This window comes from Pelodiscus sinensis, chromosome 24 (assembly GCF_049634645.1).
Source record: "Pelodiscus sinensis isolate JC-2024 chromosome 24, ASM4963464v1, whole genome shotgun sequence".
Taxonomy (NCBI): domain Eukaryota; kingdom Metazoa; phylum Chordata; order Testudines; family Trionychidae; genus Pelodiscus; species Pelodiscus sinensis.
Window position 1 is genome coordinate 11,559,265 of NC_134734.1, and position 26,522 is coordinate 11,585,786.

At 52.2% G+C, this 26,522-nt stretch overlaps 1 protein-coding gene across 1 annotated transcript; it reads right to left on the reverse strand.

Moving 5' to 3' along the window:
• Positions 1-591: 591 nt before the first annotated feature.
• On the reverse strand, positions 592-24,886 carry FIS1 (fission, mitochondrial 1). Its single transcript, XM_075907206.1, has 5 exons — positions 24,730-24,886; positions 3,342-3,474; positions 2,672-2,748; positions 1,687-1,792; positions 592-1,326 (listed from the first exon to the last, which is right to left on the reverse strand). Exons 1-5 carry the CDS (start codon positions 24,883-24,885, stop codon positions 1,229-1,231), a joined length of 570 nt encoding a protein of 189 aa, XP_075763321.1. The 5' UTR covers position 24,886; the 3' UTR covers positions 592-1,228.
• Positions 24,887-26,522: the final 1,636 nt, after the last annotated feature.

Genomic DNA, 26,522 nt, shown 5'->3' on the forward strand with positions numbered 1-26,522 from the left:
ATCCCAACAATACTGGGGCAAAGCCAGAACCCCCTAGGCTAATCTCCTGCCAAACAGCGAAGGCTGGCGGCAAACAGTGCCTGATTTCTTTTTGCAGCCATCTAGACCCCAGGACGTCCCCTTGCTCCACACCAGCATCAGTGGCAAGAATGAAATCCAATCACTCTGCAGGGCCCAGCTGGCACGGTATGCGTGAGATACCTGCCTGCTGCGTGAAAAGGACCAGCTGTATCTCTGATTGCCATGCACGCGCTTTTGCTGTTCCTGGTCATAGTCCGGGGTTCAAGGAGAGCCGCTTATCGCCGGAGATAGTTATTAGAAGGGAAAAAAAGCTCTGAAATATGGGAAGGGCACAAGGACAGGAGAGGTGGGATGGGCCCATCGCCCGTGGCCTCATGCCTGCACCGAGAAGGGCGCAGCCAGCTTTGAAGGGCCACTCTGATGAGCCTGCTGGAGACTCCATCAACTAGCTACTGTCCACGTCTTTGGGGAGAATGTGCCCTCTTTCCCAGCCACCGCTTTCCCCCCAGCCCACGCTAAGATGGCTGCTCCTCCACCCGGGAGCAGGTCAAAGCAGAGATTCCCTACCTGTCGAATCAAATAATCTTTATTTACATTGCACAAAGGCAGCAGTTAGAGCGGGGGCAGGAAAGTCAGAGCTACCCTGGTGCCCAACCAGCTTTGTTCCCATTCACGACAAAAGAGGGGAGGGAAAGAGCCCCAGGACACTGGGGCCTGAAACAGACGAGAACCGTGGCTTGGTAAGGCGGTGCCGGTGGCTGGACTTCACAGCCTGCACCCTGGCATCTTCCAGGACCAGCAGCAGTAGAAACACCACCCGTTCCCAAGCACTGCCTGCCATGGGGGAAGGTGGGACTGCATGCTGGGCGGATGACGAACAGGCAAACCCCACAGGCGAGGGCCAGCCAGAGTCAGCTGTTCCGCCCTTGCTGTGGGAGACATGGCCGATCAAGAAGTGCCACCTCAGAGACCTTCATCCCCCTCTCTTGGCCAATCCCCTTGTCCCCCAGCTGCCCAAGGGGATGAGCCTCTTTCCACGGACCTGATTACCTATTGCACTGATTAGTCCAGCAGCCTCCCGCCTCTCCCCAGAGCAGTGGGGGAAATCCCAGGGCACCGAGGAACTGCTGCGGAGGGGGAAGGTTAGCGGCTTGAGCATAGTTAGCGCATGGTCTCCAGAAGGGGGCGCCCTGGCTTCACTGGAGGGTTAGGGTTTGGACTTGGAGATGGCCAATCCGATGAGGCCGGCCAGGCCAGCCACGCCCAGTGCCATGCCGCCAACGATCGCCATGCCAACCAGGCCATCTGTGGAGAGAACACAGGACTTAGTCGGGGGAGGGCTGCAAGGGGCAGAGCTTCCACCAGTCACCCTCCTGGTTTGCCTAAGTGCATGCTGGGAAAATCTAGCCAGCTCTGCCGGGATGCCTCAGCAACGATGAAAGCAAGCCAGTAAGGCAATGCATGCTGGGAAGGAGCGAGCTGGGAGGGGCACAGCTGGAATGACCATGGGTGGGGCCGAGAGAAAGACCCAGAGTCTGGATTGCTGGCGGAGAGGAGTGGGGCAGAAGCCACCCGGAGCCAGGCCGGCAGGATCAAGAGAGCAGAGCCTGGGCTGCTGATCCCTCCCTCCATGGGCAGGGGGAGCCTAGGACGGGATGGGCTGACCTTTCTGCATGGCCTTGTTGATGAGCTTCTCCAGCTCCATGGCCTGCGTGTTCTTGGGCTCTGTTTTCAGCAGTCCCCGGATGTATTTCAAGGCCTTCTCGTACTCCTGGGGGGAGGGGGCAATCAGCACCCATGGTGTGCCCTCCCTCCCCCACCAGCCCCTACCCTGGCAGACAGGGCTCTCAATCTCTCCTGCCCAGCCTTAAGGCACCGGCCCCCCCCAATCCTGTCATCCCATAACCCTCCTTTTGCTGAGCCACTTCGAGCATCCTCTCACCCCACCCTGCCTTTCTTCGCTCCTCCCCCACAGCAGTCACAGACACCTCCCCCTGGTCTTATCTCACCTATTGGCGCCTCGGTGTTTACGAACTACGCTGGCAGAGTCCATAAACCTGGACATAACAGGGCCCCGCCCAGCCCCATGCCCAGCCCAGCCGGGGTTTATAGAGTCTTAGTAGCTGCCCTGTGATAAGGCGGGTATGTCACTTGCCCGTTCCCCCGCTGGGATTCAGTGCAAGAGCCAGAGCCTGGCATTCCCCAGCCAGGCAGAATGGTGCCTGGCACAGAGCAGAAGTGACGAGGCTGCATCCATTTCACCCTGATGGGGGCTGTCGTGGCCAGGAAAGTTAATCTGGAAGCGGCTCCCCTCTGGGTGCGGTCAGCCCCACAGCCTGCTCCCTGCCCTACCCTGCATTCTTCTGCTGACCAGGGCACAGTCAGCCCCTCAGCCCATCTCTGAGACACCCCAAGCATCCCCAGTCCCAGCTCCCTGGGGCCCATATACCCACTGCCTCCAGCGCACCCTAGACTGCGCTAGCTCCCAAGAAACCTCGTCGCAGGGCCCTGTGGCCACTGCCCCACACACAGCTCTCTCTAAGCCACCCCAGCCCACTTACACCCTGGTGCTCCCCCCCCCCAGTCCTTCCAACAACCACAGCTGTCTTGACAAAGAGCTCCCAGAGGGCAGCCATGCCCCCTCGCTCACCTTCAGCCGGTAATTGGCCACGGCCAGGTAGAAGATGTAGTCCCGTTGCTCCTCCTTACATCCTTTGGGTACCAGCTCTAAGGCACAGAGTGGAGATGATGTTACCAGTGTTGCTAACCCAGGGGTGGAGGGGGCAGGGATGCAGGGCAGGTAGTGGGAAGACCCGCTTGGGCTTTTCCGGGCTACAATGCAGAGACTGGGAGAACCAGCCGGAACCTTGGAGCGGGGGAGTGGGAGGGGGCCGGGCTGATTCAGAGGAATGCAGAAGGGAGAACAGGGCTCACAAACAGACACCCAGCAACCCACCTAGGACAGATGGACCCACAGCTGCTTGGCTGGTAGAGCCTCGGTGCTGGCCAGTCTAGACCGTCTTACTCTGTGCTTCTCTACGCTAACCTAAGGACCACCCTGCTAGGTGGCACAGATGGTACATTGGCCCCAGAGGAGCGGGCATGTCTTTACAGGGGAAGAGAAGGCAGGGTGAAGCAAACGCTCACTCTTGGGGCGCTGAGGCCACACGACTGCCATTGGAGCACCGGCACGTGGGAGGGGTCCCCCCAGAAGCCTGGACCCTGTAAATCCATGATGTGCTCCGCAGCCGGGGTGGGGAGGGAGCCCAGCAGAGCCGTGGGGGCAGGTCGGGAGCTGGCCAGTGCTGGGTGCCACTCACCCTCCAGCAGAGCCACACCCTTCTTGATGTCATCAGGGTACTTGCTGCGTACAAGGCACCAAGCGTACTCGAACTGCGTCCCCTTGGAGACCGTGCCCCCGCTCAGCTCTGCCTTGTATTTCTTCTCAAACCGCTGTGGGGAGAGGGCAGACAAGAGTGTGGGTAGCTCCTGCGAGCCCTGCCCGCCAGCACCCGGCTCAGGGACAGACACGGGGCAGACAGAGTACAGGACAGGGCCTGGCACATCCCAGGTCCCCTCACCCCAGGCACACACAGGGGAGCGGAGATAGACACTGCCCCTGCTCAGATTCTGGACTCTTGAGTTTTCTCCCTGACTGTAGCAGGGGAGTGTGAGCTGGTGGTTAGAGCAGGAGGGCTGGGAGCCAGGACTCTTGGGTTGTCTCCCCCGCTCTGGGAAAGAAGTGGGGCCAGCTGGAGAAAGAACACAGCAGAGCTCCCAACCCCTCGCTCCTGCTGCTTAGCCATGCCTATTGGCTCCAGCCACCCACCCTGGCTTATCCCAAAGGGCAGCTGGCACCTCCTTTAACCATACCTTGCCCAAATTGCCCCTTGCCTCGCTCCAGTGACAGGATGGGAAGAGGGGGCTGTGACCCTGTCTTTGTGCCATCAGGCCAGGCTCCCTCCCCCTGCTGGGCAAATTCCCAGGGCCCCTCCAGCCCTGGCACGCTCGGTAGCCTGCTCCTGATGTCACCACTCAAACCAGAAAGGGGCATCTTTGGACATGCTGGCTCAGCCTGGCACCCTGTAGCTCTTCAGTTCCAGGTCCCTGGAGCCACAGGACAGGTCAAGGTTATGGGTGCTGGCCATGGTATGCCCTCACCTTGTCACCCTGCCCGTGGCATGGGACCCAGGAGTCCTGGCTCCCTGCCCCCATTCCCCTCCCAGAACCCGAGACAGCACTCTGACCATTCCAGGCTGACAAAGGAGCAGCACCGGTCCCTAGCCAGGAGCATTTCTGTCCCAGAGCCTGACTTCCTCCTGGGCTGGGCCTGCCTCCAAGAGGAACAGGCTCCCACCGATTACTGGGCTCTTATGTCACATTCCACCGGAGCCAAACCACAGAGTCAGCTACTGCACCAGGCACAGCCAAGCCTCAAGCTTCTGGCGCTGGAGCAGAGCGACCCCCGAAAGCCAATGCCACCCCCAGTCGGCCCCGGAGAGCAGCTTCTGCAGCCCATGCCAGATCCCCTCCCACTAGCCTTCAAACTCTCCCTGTTGCCTGAGTTCTGCGGACAGAGCCGCAGGCTAAGTGCCCCCAGGTCATATCCTGCACGTTACCAAGCCCGGAGGGGGTGGTGAGTGCTTTGGAGGGCAGGATTAAGATTCAAAATGTTCTGAGCAAATTGGAGAAATGATCTGAAGAAAATAGGATGAAAATCAAATCAGGACAAATGCAAAGATCTCCACTCAGGGAGGAACCACTCAGTTGCATACATATACAATGGGAAGTGACCATCCAGAGAGTGCTGCAGAAAGGGCTCTAGGAGTCACAGTGGACAAGCTAAGTAGGAGTCAAAAGCGTGACACTGTTACTAAAAAGCAAACGTTCTGGGCTGTATTAGCATGTGCATCATAAGCAAGACACGAGAAGTCATTCTTCCGCTCTACTCTGCACTGACAAGGCCCCAACTGGAGAACTGTGCTCAGTTCTGGGCACCACATTTCCGGAAAGATGTGGAGAAAATCCAGAGAAGAGCAACAAAAATGATAAAAGGGCTAGAAAACATGAGCTATGAGGGAAGATGGAAGAAGTTATCCGGAGAAGACAGAGGGGGGGCATAGTAACAGTTTACAAATACATAAAAGGTTGTTAAAAGGAGGAGGGAGAAAAACATGTTCTTAACTTCTGAGGCTACAACAAGAAGCAATGGGCATACATTGGAACAAGGGAGATTTAGGCTGGACGTTAGGAAAAGCTTCCTGTCAGGATGATTAAGCACTAAAATAAACTGCTCAGGGAAAAGATCAAATCTGTTATTGGAGATGTTTAAGAGCAGGTGAGAAACACCTCTCAGGGATGATCTAGATAATATTTAGTCCTGTCACAAGTGCAGGGTCCTGGACTAGATGACCTTGAAGTCTTTGCCAATCCTAATTCGATAATCATCATTCAAAGCATGCCCTGTGAAGGATATTTGAGGAAAAAAACCCCGTAACTCTCAGATCATTACTACTCTTGCGTGATGTGTACACGCAATGGCATTAAGCCTTTATGCTAGTCATGCCTAAAGTGTTTGCAAACCAGGTATGGTAGGGCGAGTCATTCAATAGGTGCGCCCTCAAGGAAGGTACGTTCAATTGATTTGCTGACCAGCCCGATATTCGGACAAAGACAACGAAGGGCCATATTTACCTATGAGCAGAAACAGGACCATGGGATCTGTGTGTCATCAAAAATGAACACAAGGCACGTTGTCTTTCCTGCATTTCCTCATTCGGTATTGTTAGGGAAGAACAATGCGCCAGATTGATTGAATAAAGTTGGCGGGGATCAATATGACAGAGAGAGACTTAAAGAAAATGCCGTTGGCTCAGCCATGCAAATCTGGATGGGGGTGAACAAGCGGAGCAAAATATCACCTTTCTGAGAACAAATATTTGCTATTGACGTTAAACCTTTTTTTAATTGCATCTATCCATCATTTGTATAGGGGTCAGTCACTATAGAATTTAGTGATAACCAAGCTACTGAACAAGGATTACAGACCCCTATGATTTCCCTCTGACCCTCAGCAATGGGGTTTAGCTACCACTAGCTTGCTGTGTCAAATCTTCTAGAGACTGGGAAAATGTGATTTATTTTTCCCAGCCAGGCATGTGTAGGGGGAAAATCGTCAACTGTAAGACTGCCAAGGCAAGTGATGGGTTCCTCCATCTTTTAGGGTCTTCAGACCAGACCAACCAGATCTAAGCTTGGTAGAAGATGTACCAGTGACTGGGCTCCACAATTGAACAAGCTGTTACACAGGTGGTCGGCCAGGATGATCCAACATAGTTTCTGGCTTGCACATCTATGGACCCACAACGCTTAAAAGCGGCCAGGCAGCTGGCACACTAAGACCACTCCTGCTGCCTCATTGTCTCCCTGCACTGCACTGCTGGTCCACCTAGCTCTTTATTCACACGCCTGGCATAAACCCTGACATAACAAGTGTCTTTCGGGTCTTAGGCGTCAGGGTTAACCATTAAATTCACCGTTAGACCTTCACAGATCAGTCACCCCCAGCACACTGCAGGGTTAGAAAGACTCAAAGCCAGTGAGGTTCTCCGAGCAGTCAGCGACTGTAGACTCAACAGCTCTGAAAGGACATAGCGATTGTGAGCTCCCAGTGCAACACTGCAGCTGTGAGGGCTTGTGTGGGCCTGAGCTGTTTTAATTTTGAATGGGAGCAGAGATGATTTTCCTCCAGGATTTGGGCCTGGTGCAACTGCTGCTGGACTCCTGGCACCACAATTCAAGGAGAATGCGGCTGCCTTGGAGAAGATCAGAGAAAAACCAAGAGAATTATTAAAGGATTCAGGACACCCCTTGTGGCAAGAGCCTCCAGGCGCTTGATCTGTTTAGCTTAGCAGAGGGAAGGTTTGGGGGTTACTTGATCCCCATCTATAAGGCCCTGCTGAGAGATTGGATAATGGACTCTTCAGACTAGCAAACAAAAGGCTCAACACAACCCAAAAGCTGGAAACTGGACAAATTCAAACTGGATGGAAGGAGTGGATTTTTCCCAAGGAGGGGAATATGGGGGATTTCCAATTGCCAGCCAGGTTTCCCATCCAGAGGGACTGCTTTTCCTCTGATCTGCTTTAGTTCAAGTAAGAATTCAAGGCAGCAGTCCAGCTGACATTAGATAGGAGGGCAGACAGGTGGGTATCTGTGGGGCCTTCAGTTCTTGGGAATCATGATTAAGAGAGCCCATAAAGCCGCTTTGAACGGGACAGCCTGCCAGCAGGAGCCAAATAACCGTGTCGAGTGGAGGGGTCAGACTAATTCAGGAAAGAAAGGGGGCATGCCTGCTTGAATTGAGAGCCATGGCTGGGGCTACTTGAGCTCTGTAGCCCTCTTTATCCATGGCCAGCTGCTGGTATGGCCAGCAGGAACCTGTCCTATCTCTTTACTGCAGAGTTAGCCAGGATCTTATTCAGGTGATGTCCTGAACCCCCCACCCCATCCAAACATAAAAACACCTTGAACCTGAGCGAGAGGATTAAAAGCTCTGTTGTCCCTTTCCCTCAGGCTGGTAACCTGCCCACATCACAGTGAGGATGTAGGCTAAGCCATGTGGGAGCTGACAGTCCTCAAACACCATCCCACAATTCCCAGGGAAGGGATCAGGGACTGGCCTCAGCTCTCCCTGGTGCAAACAAGCATGAGATGTGTCTCCTCAAAGTCCTAGCAACACTTATAGGGTGTTACAGCCCCAAAGAGGGCATAGTAAGTCAAGCATGGCTGGTCAAGCATGGCTGCTCGCAGTGTGGTGCCAATCCCCAGGACTAATACTTCAGAGAGACAGGCCCAAAGAATGGGGCCTCCACAGGACTCAGTTGGGAGAACCTGTCCATACACCAGTCCACTTACTCCCTGAACTATTGCAATTTGTCACTCCAGGAGGGCACAGGCTAGACAGTCACTTCTGACCTTGGAAAACCCCTTCCTTCATAGGCCATGAGGGAAAAGGATTGCCAGCACTGTCCCCGCAGCTCTGTATTAAGGCTACAGCTCTAATCTAATCTCATGCTTCAGGTGGTCACCCACAAAGATCAGGAAGGAAGGGCTTCCCCTTGACCATAGGCGTGCACAACACATTTCATTAGGGTGTGCACACCCAAAGAATTTTTTTAAATGCACTTTGACCCCCCCATTAACCACGCCCCTGGCCTCCATTAGCCACGCCCCTGGAGGTAACCCTCTCTGGGCAAGATGGGCACCTGACCAAAAGTAAAAAGTGTTATGTGACCCCCAACCCAAGGACTTTTCCCACCATCCTCCTACCAATAGGGATTAGTTTGGCCCCCACCAACCCTCCCCCCCCATGCAACTATCCTGCAATTGCATTAATCCAATGTGTGTGACATTAATGCGGGGGTGGAGAAGCAGGGGGAGGGGTCGGGGGGAGAGAAGTGTTCCCTCTAAGAGTTTCCTCCCATGAGCAGAATAAATTTTGTGTTGTGCACCAGTACTGAATTCATGTGGCTTGTTTGGATGTGACACTGACACCCAAGTTATTAATAAATATCTACCTTTCCCCTCTGCTGCCATGTCTCCTCCCCTTGCTCCATCAACTCCCTGGGTGCCTGCTGCCCCCCAACCCCTCACCCTTCTCTGCTGTCCTGACTCCTGCCCTTCTCACTGCCCTCGGCCTTCCTGAGACCTGCGCCTCCTCCACCAGCCTCCCCCCGCCCCGTGCCCACTCCTCCTGTAGCCCCACTCTGATCATGTGAGCTACCCCTCCTCATAACACCTCCCTCACCTCTCTCCTCTGGTGCTGGTCCCTCCCCTGCAGGTGTCTGTCCTTCTGCTTCACCCCCAGAATCTTCTGGCACCTGCACCTTCCCTTACCCCTGCACCCTCCTGGTGCCTCCCCCTTCTCTCACTGCCCCTGCCCCCTTTGCCCTTTTTTCCCTGATGCCCATCCCCTCACCACCCTCTGCCCCCGTTCCCCTCATGCCCCTGTGCCCTCACACGACTTGCTCCAACCCCACCATCCTCATGCCTACCCCTTCTGTCAAGCCTTCTCCCAGCACCTCCCCCTCCAATCCCCAATGCCCTTACCCTCTCCTCTTCCAGCATCACCCTGTCCCCCCTCCCACGGACAGCTCCCCTCCTGCCCTTTTCCTCATCGTCTCCACTTCCCCCCCTAGCATTTGTGTCTCCTTTACCCTGTCCCTTTGGTGCCTTCCCCTTTCTTCCCCCTCCATACAAGCCCTTTCCACCCCTTCTCCTTTCTTCCTCCTCCACCCTCCCTCACTGCAAAAGCCCCTTTCTCTTATTCCCCCCCTTACCTTCAGCTTCTGCTTTACAGGGCTGGAGTCAGAGCCAGCCCAAGCTGCAGGGCTGGGGAGGGGCACCCCCGGGGCGTCATATGGTGCTGCAGGGCCGGGCGGAGGCGCCCCCAGGGCACCGCGCGGTGCTGCAGGGCGGGGCACCACGCAGTGCTGCCAGGACAGGCGGGGGCGCCCCCGGGGCACTGTGCTGCCGGGGGCGCCCCCAGGCACCTCAACGGTACCGCGCCATGCGCGCCGTACAGCCGGGGCGGGGGCACTCCCGGGCGCCTCAAGGGCACTGCGCTGTGCTGCCATGGTGTTCCTGGGTGCCTCAAGGGCGCTGTGCCGTGCTGCTGGGCCACGTGGTAGGACTCAGGGCGCAAAAATGGTTCGGGCTAGCCGGCCCGAGACATTAGGGTGTGCCTGGGCACACCCCGTGCACACGCCAATGCCCTCAACCATGCAGAACTGGCCAGCAGGATTCTATAAGGGTTGCTTTTCTCGGACTCCTGTAATGGTCCATGACTGGAGAAAGGACCCTGCACAGGGTGGACCAGTGAAGCCTCTTTCTAGCTCCGGGTTCTTGTTTATAAATTCAGGGTCTAGCCAATCACCAGACTGAGGGTCAAGAAGAAATTTCCCTCAGGTCAGATTGGCAGGGACATTGAGGGTTTTGTCTTCCTCTGCAGCAGGCATGGTGGGCTGCTCACTGGATCATACGGGTGGAGCTCGCCTAGTCAATTCCCTGTCACAGCAAAGGCATCCCAACTCTCTCCTGTGTCTGTCTGGGACACAGAACAACTGAGTCTCCTAAGGATTGAAATGTTTGGTCTTACTAGGGTCACTGGACTCAGCACATGGGTAACAGGTGAAATTCTCTGGCCTGGGCTACCTATGAATTCAGATTAGATTATCTCATGGGCCACTCTAACCTAAAACCTCTATGGGAGCTATAAAGTCTCCCTCCTCACCTTGCCTTCCCATCTCTGAAGCAGCCACCAAACCTGCCCCCTGCATCCTCTTCCCATCCCAGTTGCTAATGTGATCAGCAGTTAAGCTAACCTGATGGCCTTCTGTCCCACAAAGATTTAGGGTGTGTGTGTGTGTGGAATTTCCCCAGCTCATGCTTCACCACTCCCCACCCTCAGCGTAACTGACTGAGGCAGCGCCCAGTCCATATTTGGAAGGCTGCCATCACAATCACAAGCGTGCCCTGCTACTGCAAAACGTGACCCTGCAGATGTGAATGTGACACGTGCGCCTGAAAGGTGAGCCGGGCCTGACTCCTACCCTACCCTCCAACTAACACTGCATTTGATAAACAGAGAGGAGAGGTGGGGCCCAGTCAGTCACAGACGTGAGACAAGGGCTATGAAACACTCTTTTCATTGTAGGCTTCCCCCTCCTCAGTGGAGGAAACTAAACACCCCCTTCTTTTGTTTCAATGCCCCCAGGGTTGCAACACCACCATGCAGGAGCTGGGAAATTATAAGGGCGGGTAAGGATCAACCGGGCTGCAGGCTCCCTGCTTTCCCAGCTAGCCAACCCTGCCTCACCTGCCACTCTCCAAGGAAGGCAGAGTGGCCTAGTGGACGAAGAGCCAGTATACCAGACTACTGGGATCTTTTCTCATTAATGTTGGGTGACCTAGGGCAAGTCATTTCTTCTGCACCTCAGTCTCCCCCACTTGGAAAACAGAGAGGCCCAAATTGACAATCTAACAGTCCCTTGCAAGTCTCTTCACTAGCCTCAGTCATGTGGGCGAGTGAACACAAAAGGGCTCATTAAAGCCTCATTCCCAGGGCATAATGGGCTGGGAACTAAAATGACAGTCCCATTTGGGGCAGAGGGAGCTCCCTGTGCACCCACAGTGTTAGAAATGCACTGCACTATTACAACAGCAATGATGGTGCTGCAGGGGGCCCAGTGTTTGGCTTGTGATAACTACATGATGGGTGAAGTCAACGAGGCACAGAGCTCGGCTTTGGAGCCCAAGGCTGGGGTACAAATGTTAATGGGACAGGGCACCCATTCTGGTCACCTGCAATTCAAGGGAGAGGGAAGGGGAACGGGGAACCAGTCTCAGGAGAGAGTGGAAGAGCTGGGCCAAGCCCAACAGAATGTAGGCTGAGAGGAGCTCTGATTGCTTTTTACACACCTCAAGGAGAGGGAAGGAAGAGCTACCGAAGCTAAAGGACAACATAGGCCCAAGAACAAACGAGGGATGAGCCAGACTCAGTCGAGGCTGGAAATGGAGAAACTGCCTTGAAGCAATCACAAGCAAAGAGGCACAAGAGATGGGGGGCAAGGAGGAAGCTCGGCTAAAGATGGCGCCAGACACTTCCACAGCTGGCAGCAAGAGTAGGACTCTTACTAGGAACACAGGAGGTCCTTTTTCCACTTAAGTCCTACAGTTTCCTAACCCTGGGTGCGCCTGGCAAGGGTCTCTGGCGCCCCCTACTGGCCCTTCACAGCCTGCACAAAACAGAAATTGGTCAAAGAGAAGACAGACACTGCATGGATTCAGCCCACAGATCATGCCCTCCCGTGTCCCCAATTAACTCCTGCTTAACTGGAGCAAATCTTTCAGAAACACACTATCCCTGCCAAACACAGCCAGACACAAGGAAATCAACCTTGACCCTTGGGCGGGTGTTCCAACAGGTAACTCCCCTTGCTGAAACACCAGCATTGATTTCTAGTCTGATTTTCTTTAGTGTCATTGGATCCCATTAGCTCTTTGCCCACCGGAGGCGGTGGGAGGCAGGCACGGATCAGTGTTCGCATTGTGTTCCCCATCAGCACCCAGGCTGGTGAAGCTAACGATCCCATCACGGAGTCAGTGATGAATCCTCATCACTGGCTACCTGAGGTATGGTGCGCATCTGCTAAGAGGAGCCCTTTGCCTACTAACTCGAAGAGCTTGTGATCAGATGAACTTACAGAAAATGAAGTGGAATCAAGTTACTGCTCAACCAACGCTCCCTCATTTTTTCCATCCATGTGAGGAATAAATGTTATGTGCACCAAGGCATGAGCAAAGGTGCCCCACCAGTCGAAACACATGCTGCCAGCAGCTGGTACTCTGCTAATCAGCTGGGTGGCTTCTGAATTTCTCCTGGATCGCCACCCAAGTGCTCAGCTCACAGGGAGCGCACTGCCCTCAATTCATTGGGGAAGCTACATGGGTTGATCTTCTGGAGTCTCCCACTTTCAGACCGACTTTCTAATCCCTCAGTCCTCCGTGGCTCTCCTCTGGCCCCCCTTCAAATGATCCTCCTTCTGGAACTGCAGGCCCTGGAACCAGATATAGGAGTCCAGCAGCTGCTCCGAGAGCTCATTTCTAGCCAATTACTCTCCATCGTATCCAAGCCCTTTTCAGAGTCCCTGCTACTTCATCCTGAAAGTGGGGCCTATACTCTGTTCCTTCCTGTGCAGTCTTCTCTATGCCACTGCCAGGCCAGTGACCCTGATGCTTCCACCAAAGAAGAGAGGGACCTGACTTGACAGAGGCATTTGTGAAGTGGGTAAGAGGATAATGAGAAGGCAGTGTTGCCCTTTGGGAAATAAGATGAAGGCATCATGAAGAACTAGAAGAGCACAGCCTGGGCATTCACTGCCCTCCTCAGCTGGCTGAGTGCTCCAAAGAAGGGTACATAAAACTACAGATGAGCTGCTACCTTGTGGAGACTACCTACACCAACGGCTGGCATATGTAATCTGCCTTCCTAAGAGACTGATGAATGCTTCCCTCAGCCTAGCACTGCCCACACTGGGGGTTAGGCTGGCAGGGCTACTCAGGGGTGGATTTTTAACACCCAAGAGGTGCTGTGGCACTGGCAGACCAGGCACCAGCTCATGCCAAGTCCCCCTAGGCCAGAACACGGGCAGATGCAGAACTGGAAACCAGTCCAGCTCAGCTGTGGGTTCAGGTTATTACAAGAGATATTGAAATGATAAGACTATGTCTAGACTTTACAGCAGTGGTGGGCAACTTGCAGCCCATGTGCTGCACGAGGCCCATTGGGGTTCTCGGTGTAGCCTGTGAGACTTTTTTTTGTGTTGCCCATGTTCAGGATTATCAGAATCTACTGGTTTCCATCTGCGCAGTTTTTCTTCTACCGGTATCACTAAAGTGACACACATGTAAAGCCGGGACATGCGAAGTGAGGTACGTGCTGATTGCTTACAGCACTGAGAGCGCCATGTGCACCCTCAGCCTCCAATCACAACACTGCTCTGGTTCAATTGGCACCCTCCCATCCGCCATCCCCGCAAATTCTAGGACACAAGCCCAGTTAGCAAAACTGCCCTCTCATGGGAGAGGGTCTTGGTTATGACAGTCTTGCGGCCCACTGAAATGAACAAGGGCTACTCATGTGGCCCCCTCATTAGCCTGGGTTGCCCTTTGCTGCTTTACAGAATGCTTGTAGGATGCTGTGTGTGTTGATCCTGCTTACATCTGCACCCTGTGGCATAAGGCAATGTTTAAATATTTGCTCTTTGCCTATAAAAATGTTTGCTACAGACAAAGAACCCCATGGCCAGGGAAGATGCTTTACCAAACGCAAATGTTAGATTGCCGCTAGAGGTGCTATGTTCTCCCTGACAAGAGGGTCTGCAGACAACAGGCAAGTCATGGCAAACAAAAGACTTGCAGCAGGCAGACCTGCACCCCACCCCCTCCCCCTTTAATTGGTTAACCAGTCAAACAGAGTTCAACACTATGTTTAACCAGTTAACCAATTACCTGGGAATTTACATCCCTATTTCCAGCACGGCTTGTATGCTGCGGAAAGAGAACAACAAATGCTGTTAAAGGGAAATTGGTACCTCTACTCCTGGAGTTCTCAACTTTTTTTTGCTGAAAATATTTCAGGCTATGAGGATCCTCACCCCCACCAAAAACGTAATAGGCAATCACTGTACATACTCATGGCATTGCCACCCTTACGTCTGCGCTGCTGGCAGTGGCACTGCCATCGAAACGGAGAAGCTGGAGAGTGGCACTTGCTGGCCAGGATCCCAGCTCCAAAGGCAGAGCTGCCACCAGCCACAGCATAGATGGATGGATGGCCTGGCCAACCTTACCTGTGCACTGGTGCCTGCAGAGCTGGGCCTCAGCCACCGCCCGTCTCTAACCACCCAGATCTGAAGGCAGCACAGAAGTAAGGGTGGCAACACTGTGATCCCCATAAAATAATTTGACCACCTTGCAACTCTTTTGGTCAGGACCCCCAATTTGAGAAATGCTGCTCTGTGCTGCAAAAATCTGTATACTGCTGGTAAAAGCATACAAAAGGCCAAATTCATGTGGGGAGACCAGATTTCATAGACCATGAATTTGGTTGGGCCCACTTACTGGGCATAGCGAGCATTATGAACCGTCACCAAACAATGCATATAACTAGAGGTTAAGTAAGATGTTACTACGTAAGGCTCTTTCAGAGGACCCATAGAGTCCCAAGGCCACAGAGAATGGTTGTTATACCCTAACCTCCCGGAAGGTGTAAAGTTGGATGTTGGAGCCCTACAAACTTGGAAAGGGCCTAAATTAACAGGGTTACACCTTGAGCCCACAAAAAAGTAAAGGTAGGTGCCCCAGAGTTTCTGTAACAGAGAATTTTGTGCAGGTACCAAATGGGTTGGTGAAAGCTAATGATCTTACTATATATTAGAAATGTGCATCTGTCCATCCACCTGTGAGTCTGTTTGTTCAAAAACGCCTCTTAAACAGTAAGAGTAGGACCAGCAAGTTTGGTACGCAGCTTCCTCTTAGCAAAATGTAAAGCAAGGTCAGGGTTTGGCTGTGCCAGGATAATGAGATATGCCTGGAATTTGATTGTTTCTCAAAATGGAAAGGGAGTATGGTAAAAGGAAGCCATACTGCAGAATGAGCACTGGGGGAAGCAAGGATCCAGAGATGGGAAGTGGGACAGCTATAACCCCATTAGGCCAGCAGGGAGCAGGGTTGGAGAAAAGGAAAGCAATACATTATATACTTCAGAGTTTGTCTGTCTCCATCAGGTGGCTGCAGCAGCCATGGATAAGCACTTCTCACAAGGTCCTAACAAATACGTTTTTTAAAGTACATTAGAAGCAGGAAGCCTGCTAAAAAACCTGTGGGTTCCTTAGGTGATCGAGCTATAAAAGGAGCAATCAAGGATGATAAACCCACTGCGGAGAAACTAAATGATTTCTTTGCTTCAGTCTTCAGGGCTGAGGACGTTGGGGAGATTCCCAAATCTGCACCATCCTTTGTGGGTGATGAATCTGAGGAACTGTCCCGGATTGAAGTGTCATTAGAGGAGGTTTTGGAACAAATAGAAAAACTTAATGTTAACAAATCTCCGGGTCCAGATGGCATTCATCCAAGGGTTCTAAAAACTCAAATGGGAAATTGCTGAACTATTATCTGTGGTTTGTAACCTATCCTTTAAATCGGCTTCCGTACCTAATGACTGGAAGGTAGCCAACGTGACACCAATATTTAAAAAGGGCTCTACAGGCGATCCTGGCAATTACAGAACAGTAAGTCTAACTTCAGTACCGGGCAAATTAGTTGAAACAATAGTAAAGAATAAAATTGTGAAGCATGTAGAAGAACATAATTTGTTGGACAAAAGACAACATGGTTTCTGTAAAGGGAAATCCTGTCTTACTAATCTATTAGAGTTCTTTGAAGGGGTTAACAAACATGTGGACAAGGGGGATCCAGTAGATATAGTATACTTTGATTTTCAGAAAGCCTTTGACAAGGTCCCTCACCAAAGTCTCTTGTGTAAATTACATGGCCATGGGATAAGAGGGAAGGTCCTTTCTTGAACTGAGAACTGGTTAAAAGACAGGAAAACAAAGGGTAGGAATAAATGGTAAATTTTCAGAATGGAGAGGGGTAACTAGTGGTGTCACCCAAGGGTCAGTCCTGGGAACAATCCTTTTCAACTTATTCATAAATGATCTGGAGAAAGGGGTAAGCAGTGAGGTGGTAAAGTTTGCAGATGATACGAAACTGTTTAAGATAGTCAGAAGCAGACTATGAGGGACTCCAAGAAGATCTCACCAAACTGAGGGATTGAGCAACAAAATAGCAAATGAAATTTAATGTGGATAAGTGTAAAGTAATGCACATCGGGAAAAATAACCCCAACTATATGTACAGTATGATGGGGGCTAATTTGGCTACGACAAGTCAGGAAAGAGATCTTGGAGTTATCGTGGACAGTTCTCTGAAAACTTCCACACAGTGTGCAGCTGCGGTTAAAAAGGCAAATAGGATGCTAGGAATTATTAAGAAAGGGATAGAAAATAAGACCCAGAATATCTTACTGCCCCTGTATAAAACTATGGTCCGCCCACATCTTGAATACTGTGTACAGGTGTGGTCTCCTCACCTCAAAAAAGATATTTTGGCCTTGGAAAGGGTTCAGAAAAGGGAAAATAAAATGATTAGTGATTTGGAATGGGTCCCATATGAGGAGAGGTTAAAGAGACTGGGTCTTTTAGGTTTAGAAAAAAGGAGACTGAGGGGGGGGATACAATAGAGCTATATAAAATCATGAGTGGTGTGGAGAGGGCCGATAAAGAAAAGTTATTTATTAGTTCTCTAAATAGAAGAACTAGAGGCCGCCAAATGAAATTAATGGGTAGCAGGTTTAAAACTAATAAAAGAAAGTTCTTCTTCACACAGCGTGTAGTCAACCTGTGGAACTCCTTGCCAGAGGAGGCTGTGAAGGCTAGGACTATAATAGAGTTTAAAGAAAAGCTAGATGATTTCATGGAGGTTAGGTCCATAAAAGGCTATTAGCCAGGGGATAAAATGGTGTCCTTGGCCTCTGTTTGTCAGAGGCTGGAGAGGGATGGCAGGAGAGAAATCACTTGATCATTGTCTTCGGTCCATCCTCTCTGGGGCACCTGGGGCTGGCCACTGTCAGCAGACAGGATACTGGGCTAGATGGACCTTTGGTCTGACCCAGTACGGCCGTTCTTATGTCCTAAGCCGCTGCGGTGAGAGAGGACAGGGATTGTCCTCTCTCCCCAGAGAAGCCTGTGTACTGAATCTGCCCCACCCCAGAGCAACAATTTAAATAAAGAAAAACAAAACTTATCTGAGTTAAAGACCTGAGCAACGCCGGGTGAGTCTTAGCACATACAGTTCTTTTACGGCTTGTGCCTTGCTTCTAGACAGCCTGCCCCATCACCAGCACTCAGGGTTTTGAGCTGCTCCAGGCAGCACACTGATAGTTATGCTGAGGTCTGTTCCCAGTGCAGATTTCAGAGCTACTTGGACCGTAAGGGTCATGAAATCTAACCTCTGACTTATAGGATGATCAGACATCCTAGCCTTACAACAGAGATGAGCATCACACCCCTCATATCACACCCCACTTGCACCACTTCAACATGCTACATCAGCATTGCCAGAAGAATTCTGTCTCTGAACACTTTTTGAGTAGACAAAGCCATTGGCTCAGAGCCTGTAATTTACCAGCCCCACTGGCTTGTGGTGCAAACAACGAGCCCTTTGCTTCTTACGGTTGTTTGCTCCAGAGTCCCCAGGCACAGACAACAGCGTCAGTCACATTTCCCAGATGTGTGGCACAGTTCAACCAGCACAAGGAAAAACAATTACGTCCACCAACGGTGTTTTCCTTGTAGTTTGAAATAAAGTTTCTGGCCCTGCTGATTACTGACCTTGTGGTTACTGGTCCCAAAAGTTCTACCAACATTCCACGGCTAATCCCAGTGCACACAGATACCTGCCCTCTGGAGATCATGAAGTGGGGAGGGATAAGGAGGAATTCTAAGCTGGAAGAGGAAGTATAGTCCAGGAGTTAGATCAGAGATATGGGTTCAAGTCCTTCACCATAAAAAACCCTGCAATATCTTAGGCAAGTCAGGAGGTGCCATGCTTCAGTTTCCCCCATCTACACAATGGGGAAAAAAGAGCACTGCACTACCTCTCAGAGAGGATCAATGAAGTCAAGATAGTGAGGCACCTTACTAAACTCCATGCAGAACTGGGGCATCCTGACTCTCCACAAGCTCAGATCTTGCTTCCTTCTACCATCAGCCCACAAGACAAGTCAATAAGACTTCTCAAGGGAGGGAGGGGAGCAGTTGGATGATCGGGGCTGACTGAGGATCATATATTCTGGTCCCAGACCTGCTTAGGATGTTCCGATCCCAGACAGCTGCTTGGGCTCAATGTCTCCATAGCAGGGATGTAAAATCCCATTTAATTGGTTAACTGGTTAAACTTAAGTTAACCAATTAAAGGGGTGTAGATGGAGGCCCCCCCCTGCATGCTGAGGCTGGGCTAGAGCACTCCTTGCCCCTACAACAGGCAGGGGCTACTCCAGCCCCTACCTGCTGGTTGTCCAGGCTCCAGATGCCTGAGCAGCCCCCTGCCTGTGAGGCTCCTCATGGGGCTGGAATAGTCACATGCCCATTGCAGGTGGGGAGCTGCTCCAGTCTCCAATGGTTAACGTCACTCCTCAAGGGTGATGCTTACCGGTTAACATTTCACATCCCTACTCTAGAACCCCACCAACATGCTGGGCTAATGAACTGCTCTGCCTCACACACTCCCCCAGTGCAGATGCAGCCCCCAATGCTCCGCAACCTCAGTTTGAGACACCTCAGGGATGCTGAAGAGGAGAGCTGCTGCTTCTCCTCTTCCCCAGCTACCAAGCCAGCACTAAATGTACACCTATGCAGCGGAGATGAACCTTTGCTCAGCTATCATTATTCACCCAGTAGGGCTAGAAATATCTGAAGCTGCTCTCCAGCCCTGCCCACATGGCTCCTTCCCAGGGCAGAGAGAAACAGATGTAGCTGCAGTGACACCAACTGGTTTCCACCCTGTGACAGGGCATCTGTCCCACACTGTCCCTTTAAGGGTAAAAACCCAGCCGTGAGAGAGGGCTCAGAGCAAAGCCCAGAGCTGTGGCAGATAGCCAATTAGAGCCCAGCTGGGGCTACATAAATAAGGGCTCCACAAGGAAAAAAAGAGAGTCTTGCTCTAGCTGGGGAGCAGGAGGGACCTGGCTGTCAGGGAAGCTGGGGTCTTCCTGAGACCGCAATGCTGGGGAAAGGCAGGAAGAGCTAGGAATGCCAAGGCTGTAGGGGCTGAGGCAAGGCCTGAGTGTACTTGGGCTGCAGGGAGACAGTCAGGCTAGGAGGCGGCAGCTGGTGCACACCCCCTTGCCAATGATGAGTGGCCCTTTCAGACTGCAGTTTGCCCCTGAGGCCTGGCAGTGGGTCACTAAGGCAAGGTGGGAATAGGGGTTCCCGGGGGGGGGGAGGACCCCAGAGTACAGATACTGATAAACACCCCCTCCCCCTATAGCGGACTGGAGTGGGCACTGCCAGAGGACACTGTGGTCTCAGAGCAACGCGGGTCAGGAATGGAGAGCAGGGAGTGAGGACACAGACACCATCTAGGGGGGGCACCCTGCAGGCCAATGAGCTAATTCCCAGGGCTACTGGCTGGAGGCACTGTGGTGACATGCCCATTTAGCTCAGCAGTGTAAAGCACTCTGCCCAGTCACAGCTGGAAGGGAAGCAATATTCTAAATTCATTAGGCCTGACCTAGAATATGGTCATGAAAGGTCTAGAAAACATGATCCGTGAGACAAGATTGAAAACATTAGGTTTGTTTAGTCTGGAGAAGAGAAGGCAGGAGGGATATGACAACAGTCTTCAAGTACCTACAAAGTTGTTACAAGGAGGAGGGAGAAAAATTGTTCTTCTTAACCTCTGAAACTAGGACAAGAAGCAATGGACTTAAATTGCAGCAATGGCTGTTTAGATTGGATATTAGGAACAGCTTCCTACCAGGGTGGTTAAGCACTGGAATAAATTGCCAAGGGAGATTGTGAAATCGTCATCAAACATCCATGCAGATGTTTACAAGCAGGTTAGACAACACCTGTCAGGGATGGCCTAGATGTTGCTTAGTCCTGCCATAAGTACAGGGGGATGGACCAGATGACTTCTTGGGGTCCCTTCCAGTCCTATTATTGATTCCCTCATATCTGACATTGGTGCAAGCATTACTGGATCCTGAATCCAGTGTCAGGGCCCTCCATTCCAGAAGGACAGGGTGTTCAAAGAAGAGCCCCATGAATGACTCAAGGGTTAGAAGCAGCACGTGTCCAGGAGCATTTGAGCTATAGCTACATACATGGAAAGATAAATTTGATAATAGAAGACTCTTCTTCAGAGAGTCGAAAGGGATTATCTAGTCCAGGGGTGGGCTATAAGCCAAAGTTGGTTCTTCAGGGTTAGCCACGGCAGGCTACAGGTGCTTTATTTATCTGTGTCCACAGATACGGGCACTTGCAGCTCCTGTTGGCCACAGATTGCCTGGCCTTTTGGAGCTATGGGAAGTGGCATAGACGAGGACATCGCTCCCTGGCACTCATTTGCTGGGATCGACAACCCACAGCCAATGAGAGGTGCAATCACCTGTATCTGCACATAAGCAGGTAAATAAAACTCCAGCAGCCTGCCAGGGGCTAATCCTGCCAAACTAAATCCAGCCCACGGGCCCGCTTATCTAGTGCAAGCTCCTGCCCAACAGGTCATCGGACTCCCCAAACTAATTCCAGGTTGAACTAGAGCAGCAATGTCATCTTGATTTAAGAAGCCGCCACAGACTGAGAAGTTTTCCCAATGGTGAATCTCTCACCCTGGCAAAAATTCACAGCTTCTTTCCTGTCTGAATTGGACCAGCCTCAACTATCAGCTTCTTAGACCTTCTCTGGTAAGTCTGCTTGCTTCCCTTCTACCCATACTTATCAGGAAGAAGTCCGACTATTAAAGCCCTGCAAATCCAAAGATATCGGCTTTATAGTGGTGGGGACCCACATTCATGGATGTGGATGCAGATATCCTCAGCTCATTTTGGCAGATATGGATCCAGATAAAATTTTGTATCTAGGACCCTGCAAATTCACAGACATCCACTTTATATCCATGGATAGCTATGGCTCATTTTTGTGGATACAGATTTTGTACCCACGCAGGTCTTTACCGGTAACAGGCTCTTCAGCCTACCATTAAAAAGGCCTAACAAGATTTAACAGCTGGGAATGGGTGATTGGGAGGAATCACTTGATGGTTACCTGTTCTGTTCATTTCCTATGGGGCACCTGGCATTCAACCACTGTTAGCTGACAGGATCCTGGGCTAGCTGGACCTTTGGTTTTACCTAGTATGGCCATTCTTATGATGCATTCAGAGTAGAACTAAAGCACATTCCCTCTCCCCCTCCCCATCAATCGGAACCCCTTCCCAATGGCTGTGATGGATTCTCCATCACCAGAGACTTCACGATCCACATGGGGTGTTTTCTCTTAAGTGTCCACTCTAGTTCAAACAGGAATTCATCATTCAGGCCTGTGTTGCTTCTAGCCTTGGAATCTCAGAATTAGCGACATGAAATAATCAATATTAGATGTCACCCTAGAAGACAGCATCAGCTGCATTTAAGACAGAGTAATCCCTACTCTATTTCAGACAGCCATGCAGCACTGCTTTCCCTTCACTCTGGCCTCCATAAACATCTTTGTGAAACCACAGATGCTTAAGTCAGGAAAAGAACCTTTCCCAGCCTCCTCAATCTCATAATGAAGGGAACAGAGAGCTATTCCATTTATAAAAGAGCTAATTACTGACTGACTCAGAAGCAGGCCGTGTGCAAGACTCAGAGCTGGCAACTTTAAGTAATCAGAACCCCCTTGGGAAAGCAGTCCATCCCTTGACATCTTCCAAATCAGACTTTCTAGAAGATGTTTTAGTCATACACAAGTTCTTGGACTCAATCCAAGGGAGAACTGGGCAAAAACTGTCAGTGTTTCTCAACCTTTTTGATACCAGTGACTAGCCTACTGCCTTCCTAAACTGTGTCAGGGGAATATGATGGACTGGTGCCAGTCCACGGATCAGCCATTGAGAAACATAGGATTAGATGACCCAAGGTCCCTCTGGATCTACATGCAAGTCTTTCCACTGGGTTGCAGTCAGCTTTCAATGCCAGTGTAGGGCCTTTGCCGTAATCCTCAAAGCTATCAATGGATCAAAACCCAAAGTCCAAGAGCCCTTTATGAAAAGAGACCTATTGCTTGAAAATCAACTGCAGCCAAAATGACACCTCTTTCTACGCAATTAACTAACTCCCAGACAAGTAAAACAAAGCCATTTCCCAAATTACCAACTATTTCTGAAACATAGTATGGGGAGGGGGTAATTTCTTAAAAAACCCACAACCAAAGAGCCTCCTCTAACCAGAGCTTTGACTTCACAAAGGAAGAATGCACCAGACACACCATCAAGTGCACTAGGGTCTTGGCCGATATCCAGACATTATGGTGACTGTTAGCAGAAGAGACCTCTAAAATAGGTGGAAAAGGCCTATGCCATCTAGACAAAATCCAGTGGAAATGAAGATTATAGGGGTTTTCTAACAGGGCAGCAACTTTGCAGGTGTGGTCCCTAGAAAGGGAGAGAGAAACAGAGTGATTTTTTTTGCTTGTGGTAAGGCCAAATTTATAACAAGGATCACAAAAAGAACTAGCTACGTTCCTAGAGGAGGGTCCATCGATGGCTATTAGCCAAAGGATGCAACCCCATGCTGCAAATGTCCCTAAACCTCTGATGGCCGGAAGTTGGGACAAGATGACAGGGGATGGACCATTCAATAAATCTCCCTGTCCTGTTCATTCTCTCTGAAGCACCTGGCACCTGCCGCAGTCTGAACACAGGACACTGGGCTAGCTGGACTATTGGTCTGGTCCAGCGTGGCTGTTCTGATGTTCGGTTGAACAGCTCTTCCAGAAAGGCAGCCAAGCAGGGTCTGAATACACAAATTTGTTACAATAGATAATCAGTCTAATTGAAAACACCAGTGCTTATTTTTTGGGGGGGTTGGTGGGATTAAGTCCATTTCACCCCACACCAGCCACACCCATCTGAGACATAGCTAACACATACAGATGTGGAGTCTCACTTTGTACAGGCTACTCTCTCACTTCGGGGCCCTTTCCAAGCTGTTCATGCTGATAGCGAGGGAAAAGCCTCTGCAAAGCCCCAGAGTTTTACACAGGGCTCTGCTTTCCTGATCCCCACCCCAATATAACCATCCCTGAAGCCACATATACCGCATGTCCTTTCCCACACAAATACTAGGGCAGGTCGTTTACATAGCTTAAGATATCCCAAGAAGGGAGCAAGAGCCCCATCCATCCCTTCCTTCTCCCTGCCCCTCACACTGTTAGAGGCATCTGACTTGCAGCAAGGTATTCATGGGGAGGGGGGAGGAGCAAAAAGGTAGAACAGCCCAGAATTTTGCTTTTAGGAAGCGCTCCCTACAGCCTAAAGGCCAAGGACATCAGGCATATGCAGGAGGGAAAAGTGGTAAAACCCAAACTTACATGCACTTGCTCCATAGTATAGTCGTTTAACCAACTAGCAAAAGCTTATCGGTTAATGCAATAGACTATACACATTCCCCTTCCAACCCCCCACCGGTAAACTGTTTAGAAGGCTGGCCAGCAGCCCAGCTCAGTTCTGGCTCATGCCGGGTCCAGGAACTTAGACCCCCTCCCCCAGACAGAAGCTGCTGCCACCCTGTGCTGCTGCCCTTGTAACAGAGGCAAACAATTTAAAGGGTTATGGGAAGCAGATACAACTGCCAGTAAGGCCTGGGGAGAGGGATGGGGAGGGAGCAGAAACTCCAGAAGGGAGAGAGCCATAGGGGAGTGGCCATAGAGCAGAGGGACTCCTTGAGCAGGACCATGGGATAGTCTTGGAGAGTGAAATAAACTAAAGGTTCAGGATGGGATTACACGCTGGGGCAGATAGGTTCCAGGTGACGGGATCCTGATAGGATGGGGGCCTGAAAGAGAGCAGGTCCCTATGAGGGGTGGTTGCCAGGTCGAAGGGGGCTGAGCCTGGGGAAGATCTGGGGCCTAGGCTAAAGTCTCAGGACAGAGGATCTTGGGAGGGGGGGATGCCTACAAGGTGGAGCTCAGGCCCCAGAGGTGGGGAGCTTTGGGCGGGGGGGGGGAAAGGGGGCTGGACTTGATGACCTCCTGAGATCTCTTCCAACCCAAGGATTCTGGGGGGGAGGGGTGAAGAGTGCAGGGCAGTATTTCCCGAGGGGGAGGGGGACACGGCCCTGGAAGGCCCAGGTCAGTGAGGGAGTGGGCCAGGACGCAATGGGAGGGGGGGTGGAAGGGGACACTGGGCAGGAGACCCTGGGGGAGGGGCGGGATGTTGACTAGGGGACCCTCGACGGAGTGGGGGGCGGGGCTGAGGTTTGGGGGAACGCGGGGGGGGGGGGAGAATAGGGACTCTCCAGGGGGCGGGGCCTCTCACCAGCAGGTCCTCCACCGCCACCACTTCGCTCAACACCGACTCCATGGCGCCCCCGCCCCCCGGCACTGACCCGCCGCGCGCCCCGGAACGGGAAACACACCACACAGGGTCCCGCCCACTCATACGCCCCGCCCCCCCCTCCCGGCAGCTGCGCATGCGCCGCCTGGCCCCGAGACGGGAGGGGCAGGGAGGGAAGGGCTTGTTTGTCCCAAAGCGACAGCAGTCGCGGCCCCTCAGTTCCCGCCCAATCCTGTTCCAATGGCGGTGGGAGAGGCGATTACGCCTGCGTAGCGCGGGGCTAGGCCGAGCAGGGAGCTGCGCATGCGTACGGGATTGGCGGCGTTCGAGTCCGCTTAGTGACGTTGGGACTGGTCACGCCCTCATGGGCGGGCCCTTCTTCACCATGGCAACGAGACGCTGCGGCAGGGACCCCTCCCTCGTGTGGAGGCGTGTCCAGAATCTCATTCTCATAACAGCAAACCTGCCAGTCTAAGGGGGCAGTAAGGCTCCCTGGCTGCCCATCCTGGGCGATGAGCCCCCTTGGGGGAGGCAGACACTCAAAGGGTATCTCCAAGAAACTGTTTGAAAGTGGGGTGTAGAAGTGAAACACCCCCCACCCCTCATACTTCCCTGGAAACAAGGGTGGTAACACCCCTCCTTCCCCCCCCCACACCCAGTCCCTCCTCCCACATTAGACACATCAGACCAAGAGGAACTGCCTCCACCCTACCACATACACAAAAAAGGCAGGCGCCAGTTCAGGCCCATTTTTTCCCCTACTGTCCTGATATCCATATCTGCTGCTCTGTTCGTCAGATCCCTTTCCCCAAAGGGCACAGAGAACCCAGGAGTCCTGGCTCCCAGCTCTAACCCTCCTGCCCCCTCTCCTCTCCTAGAGCTGAGAAGAGACCCCAGGAGACAGTCCTGGCTCCCACCCTACTCCAAACTGCCACATCCCACTCCCCTCCCAGGCAAGGTGATGAGATGGAAAAGAGAGCCAGGACTCCCCTGCCAACACTGTGGAGATATGTTTACTTCAGACTTTGCATGCAGCACAGTGGGGCCCAGATTTCCAGGGCACAAGCTGGGCGCATAGTTCCCAACAGGGTGCGCGCTTGTGCGGCATGCAGGAAGAATTTAAGACATGCCCACCTCATTAGCAGAGCCACGCAGCAGCTCCTTCCAGCCTCTTGTCTCCCCCCCCCCCCATCCGTCGCAACAAGCCCTGGCCTCCTCTTTGGCTCCCCCATCCTTGTTCCTGGCCTCTTGGCCCCCCCTATTCCTTCCCTCTCCAGCTGCAGCCAACCCCGGCCACCTCCTCCCCTCGGCCCTCTCAGCCCCCCTCTGGCCACGGGAGGAAGGCCCAGGCTGAGACAGAGGGCAGTGGTAGCAGCAGCTTCTCACTGCACTGGTGGCCCCTGACGCTCTGGTACCCAGCAGGTAACTGCCGCCTCTGGTTGCTCCGGCCAGGCACACTGGGGCCTCCATGTGCCTGGAGCATCTGCCTGGAACCCTCCCTTCCTCCTGCCCCGCAAGATTAACGCACCAGCTAGGATTGCCAGTGTCCGGTTTTGAACCAGACAGTTCGGTATTTGAGCTTTCTGTCCAGGAAACAATTTGAGAAATACTGAACATATAAATGTCCGGTATTTTCTAATTAAATACGTTTTATTATTATCATGAGTATCAGTACGTAGTTGCGTACTGCCTGGCTGGTAGATGTGCCCACGCTGCGCGAGTGTGTCTACCAGCCAGGCAGTAGGCAAATATGCAGTGGAGGGCGGGGAGAGGAA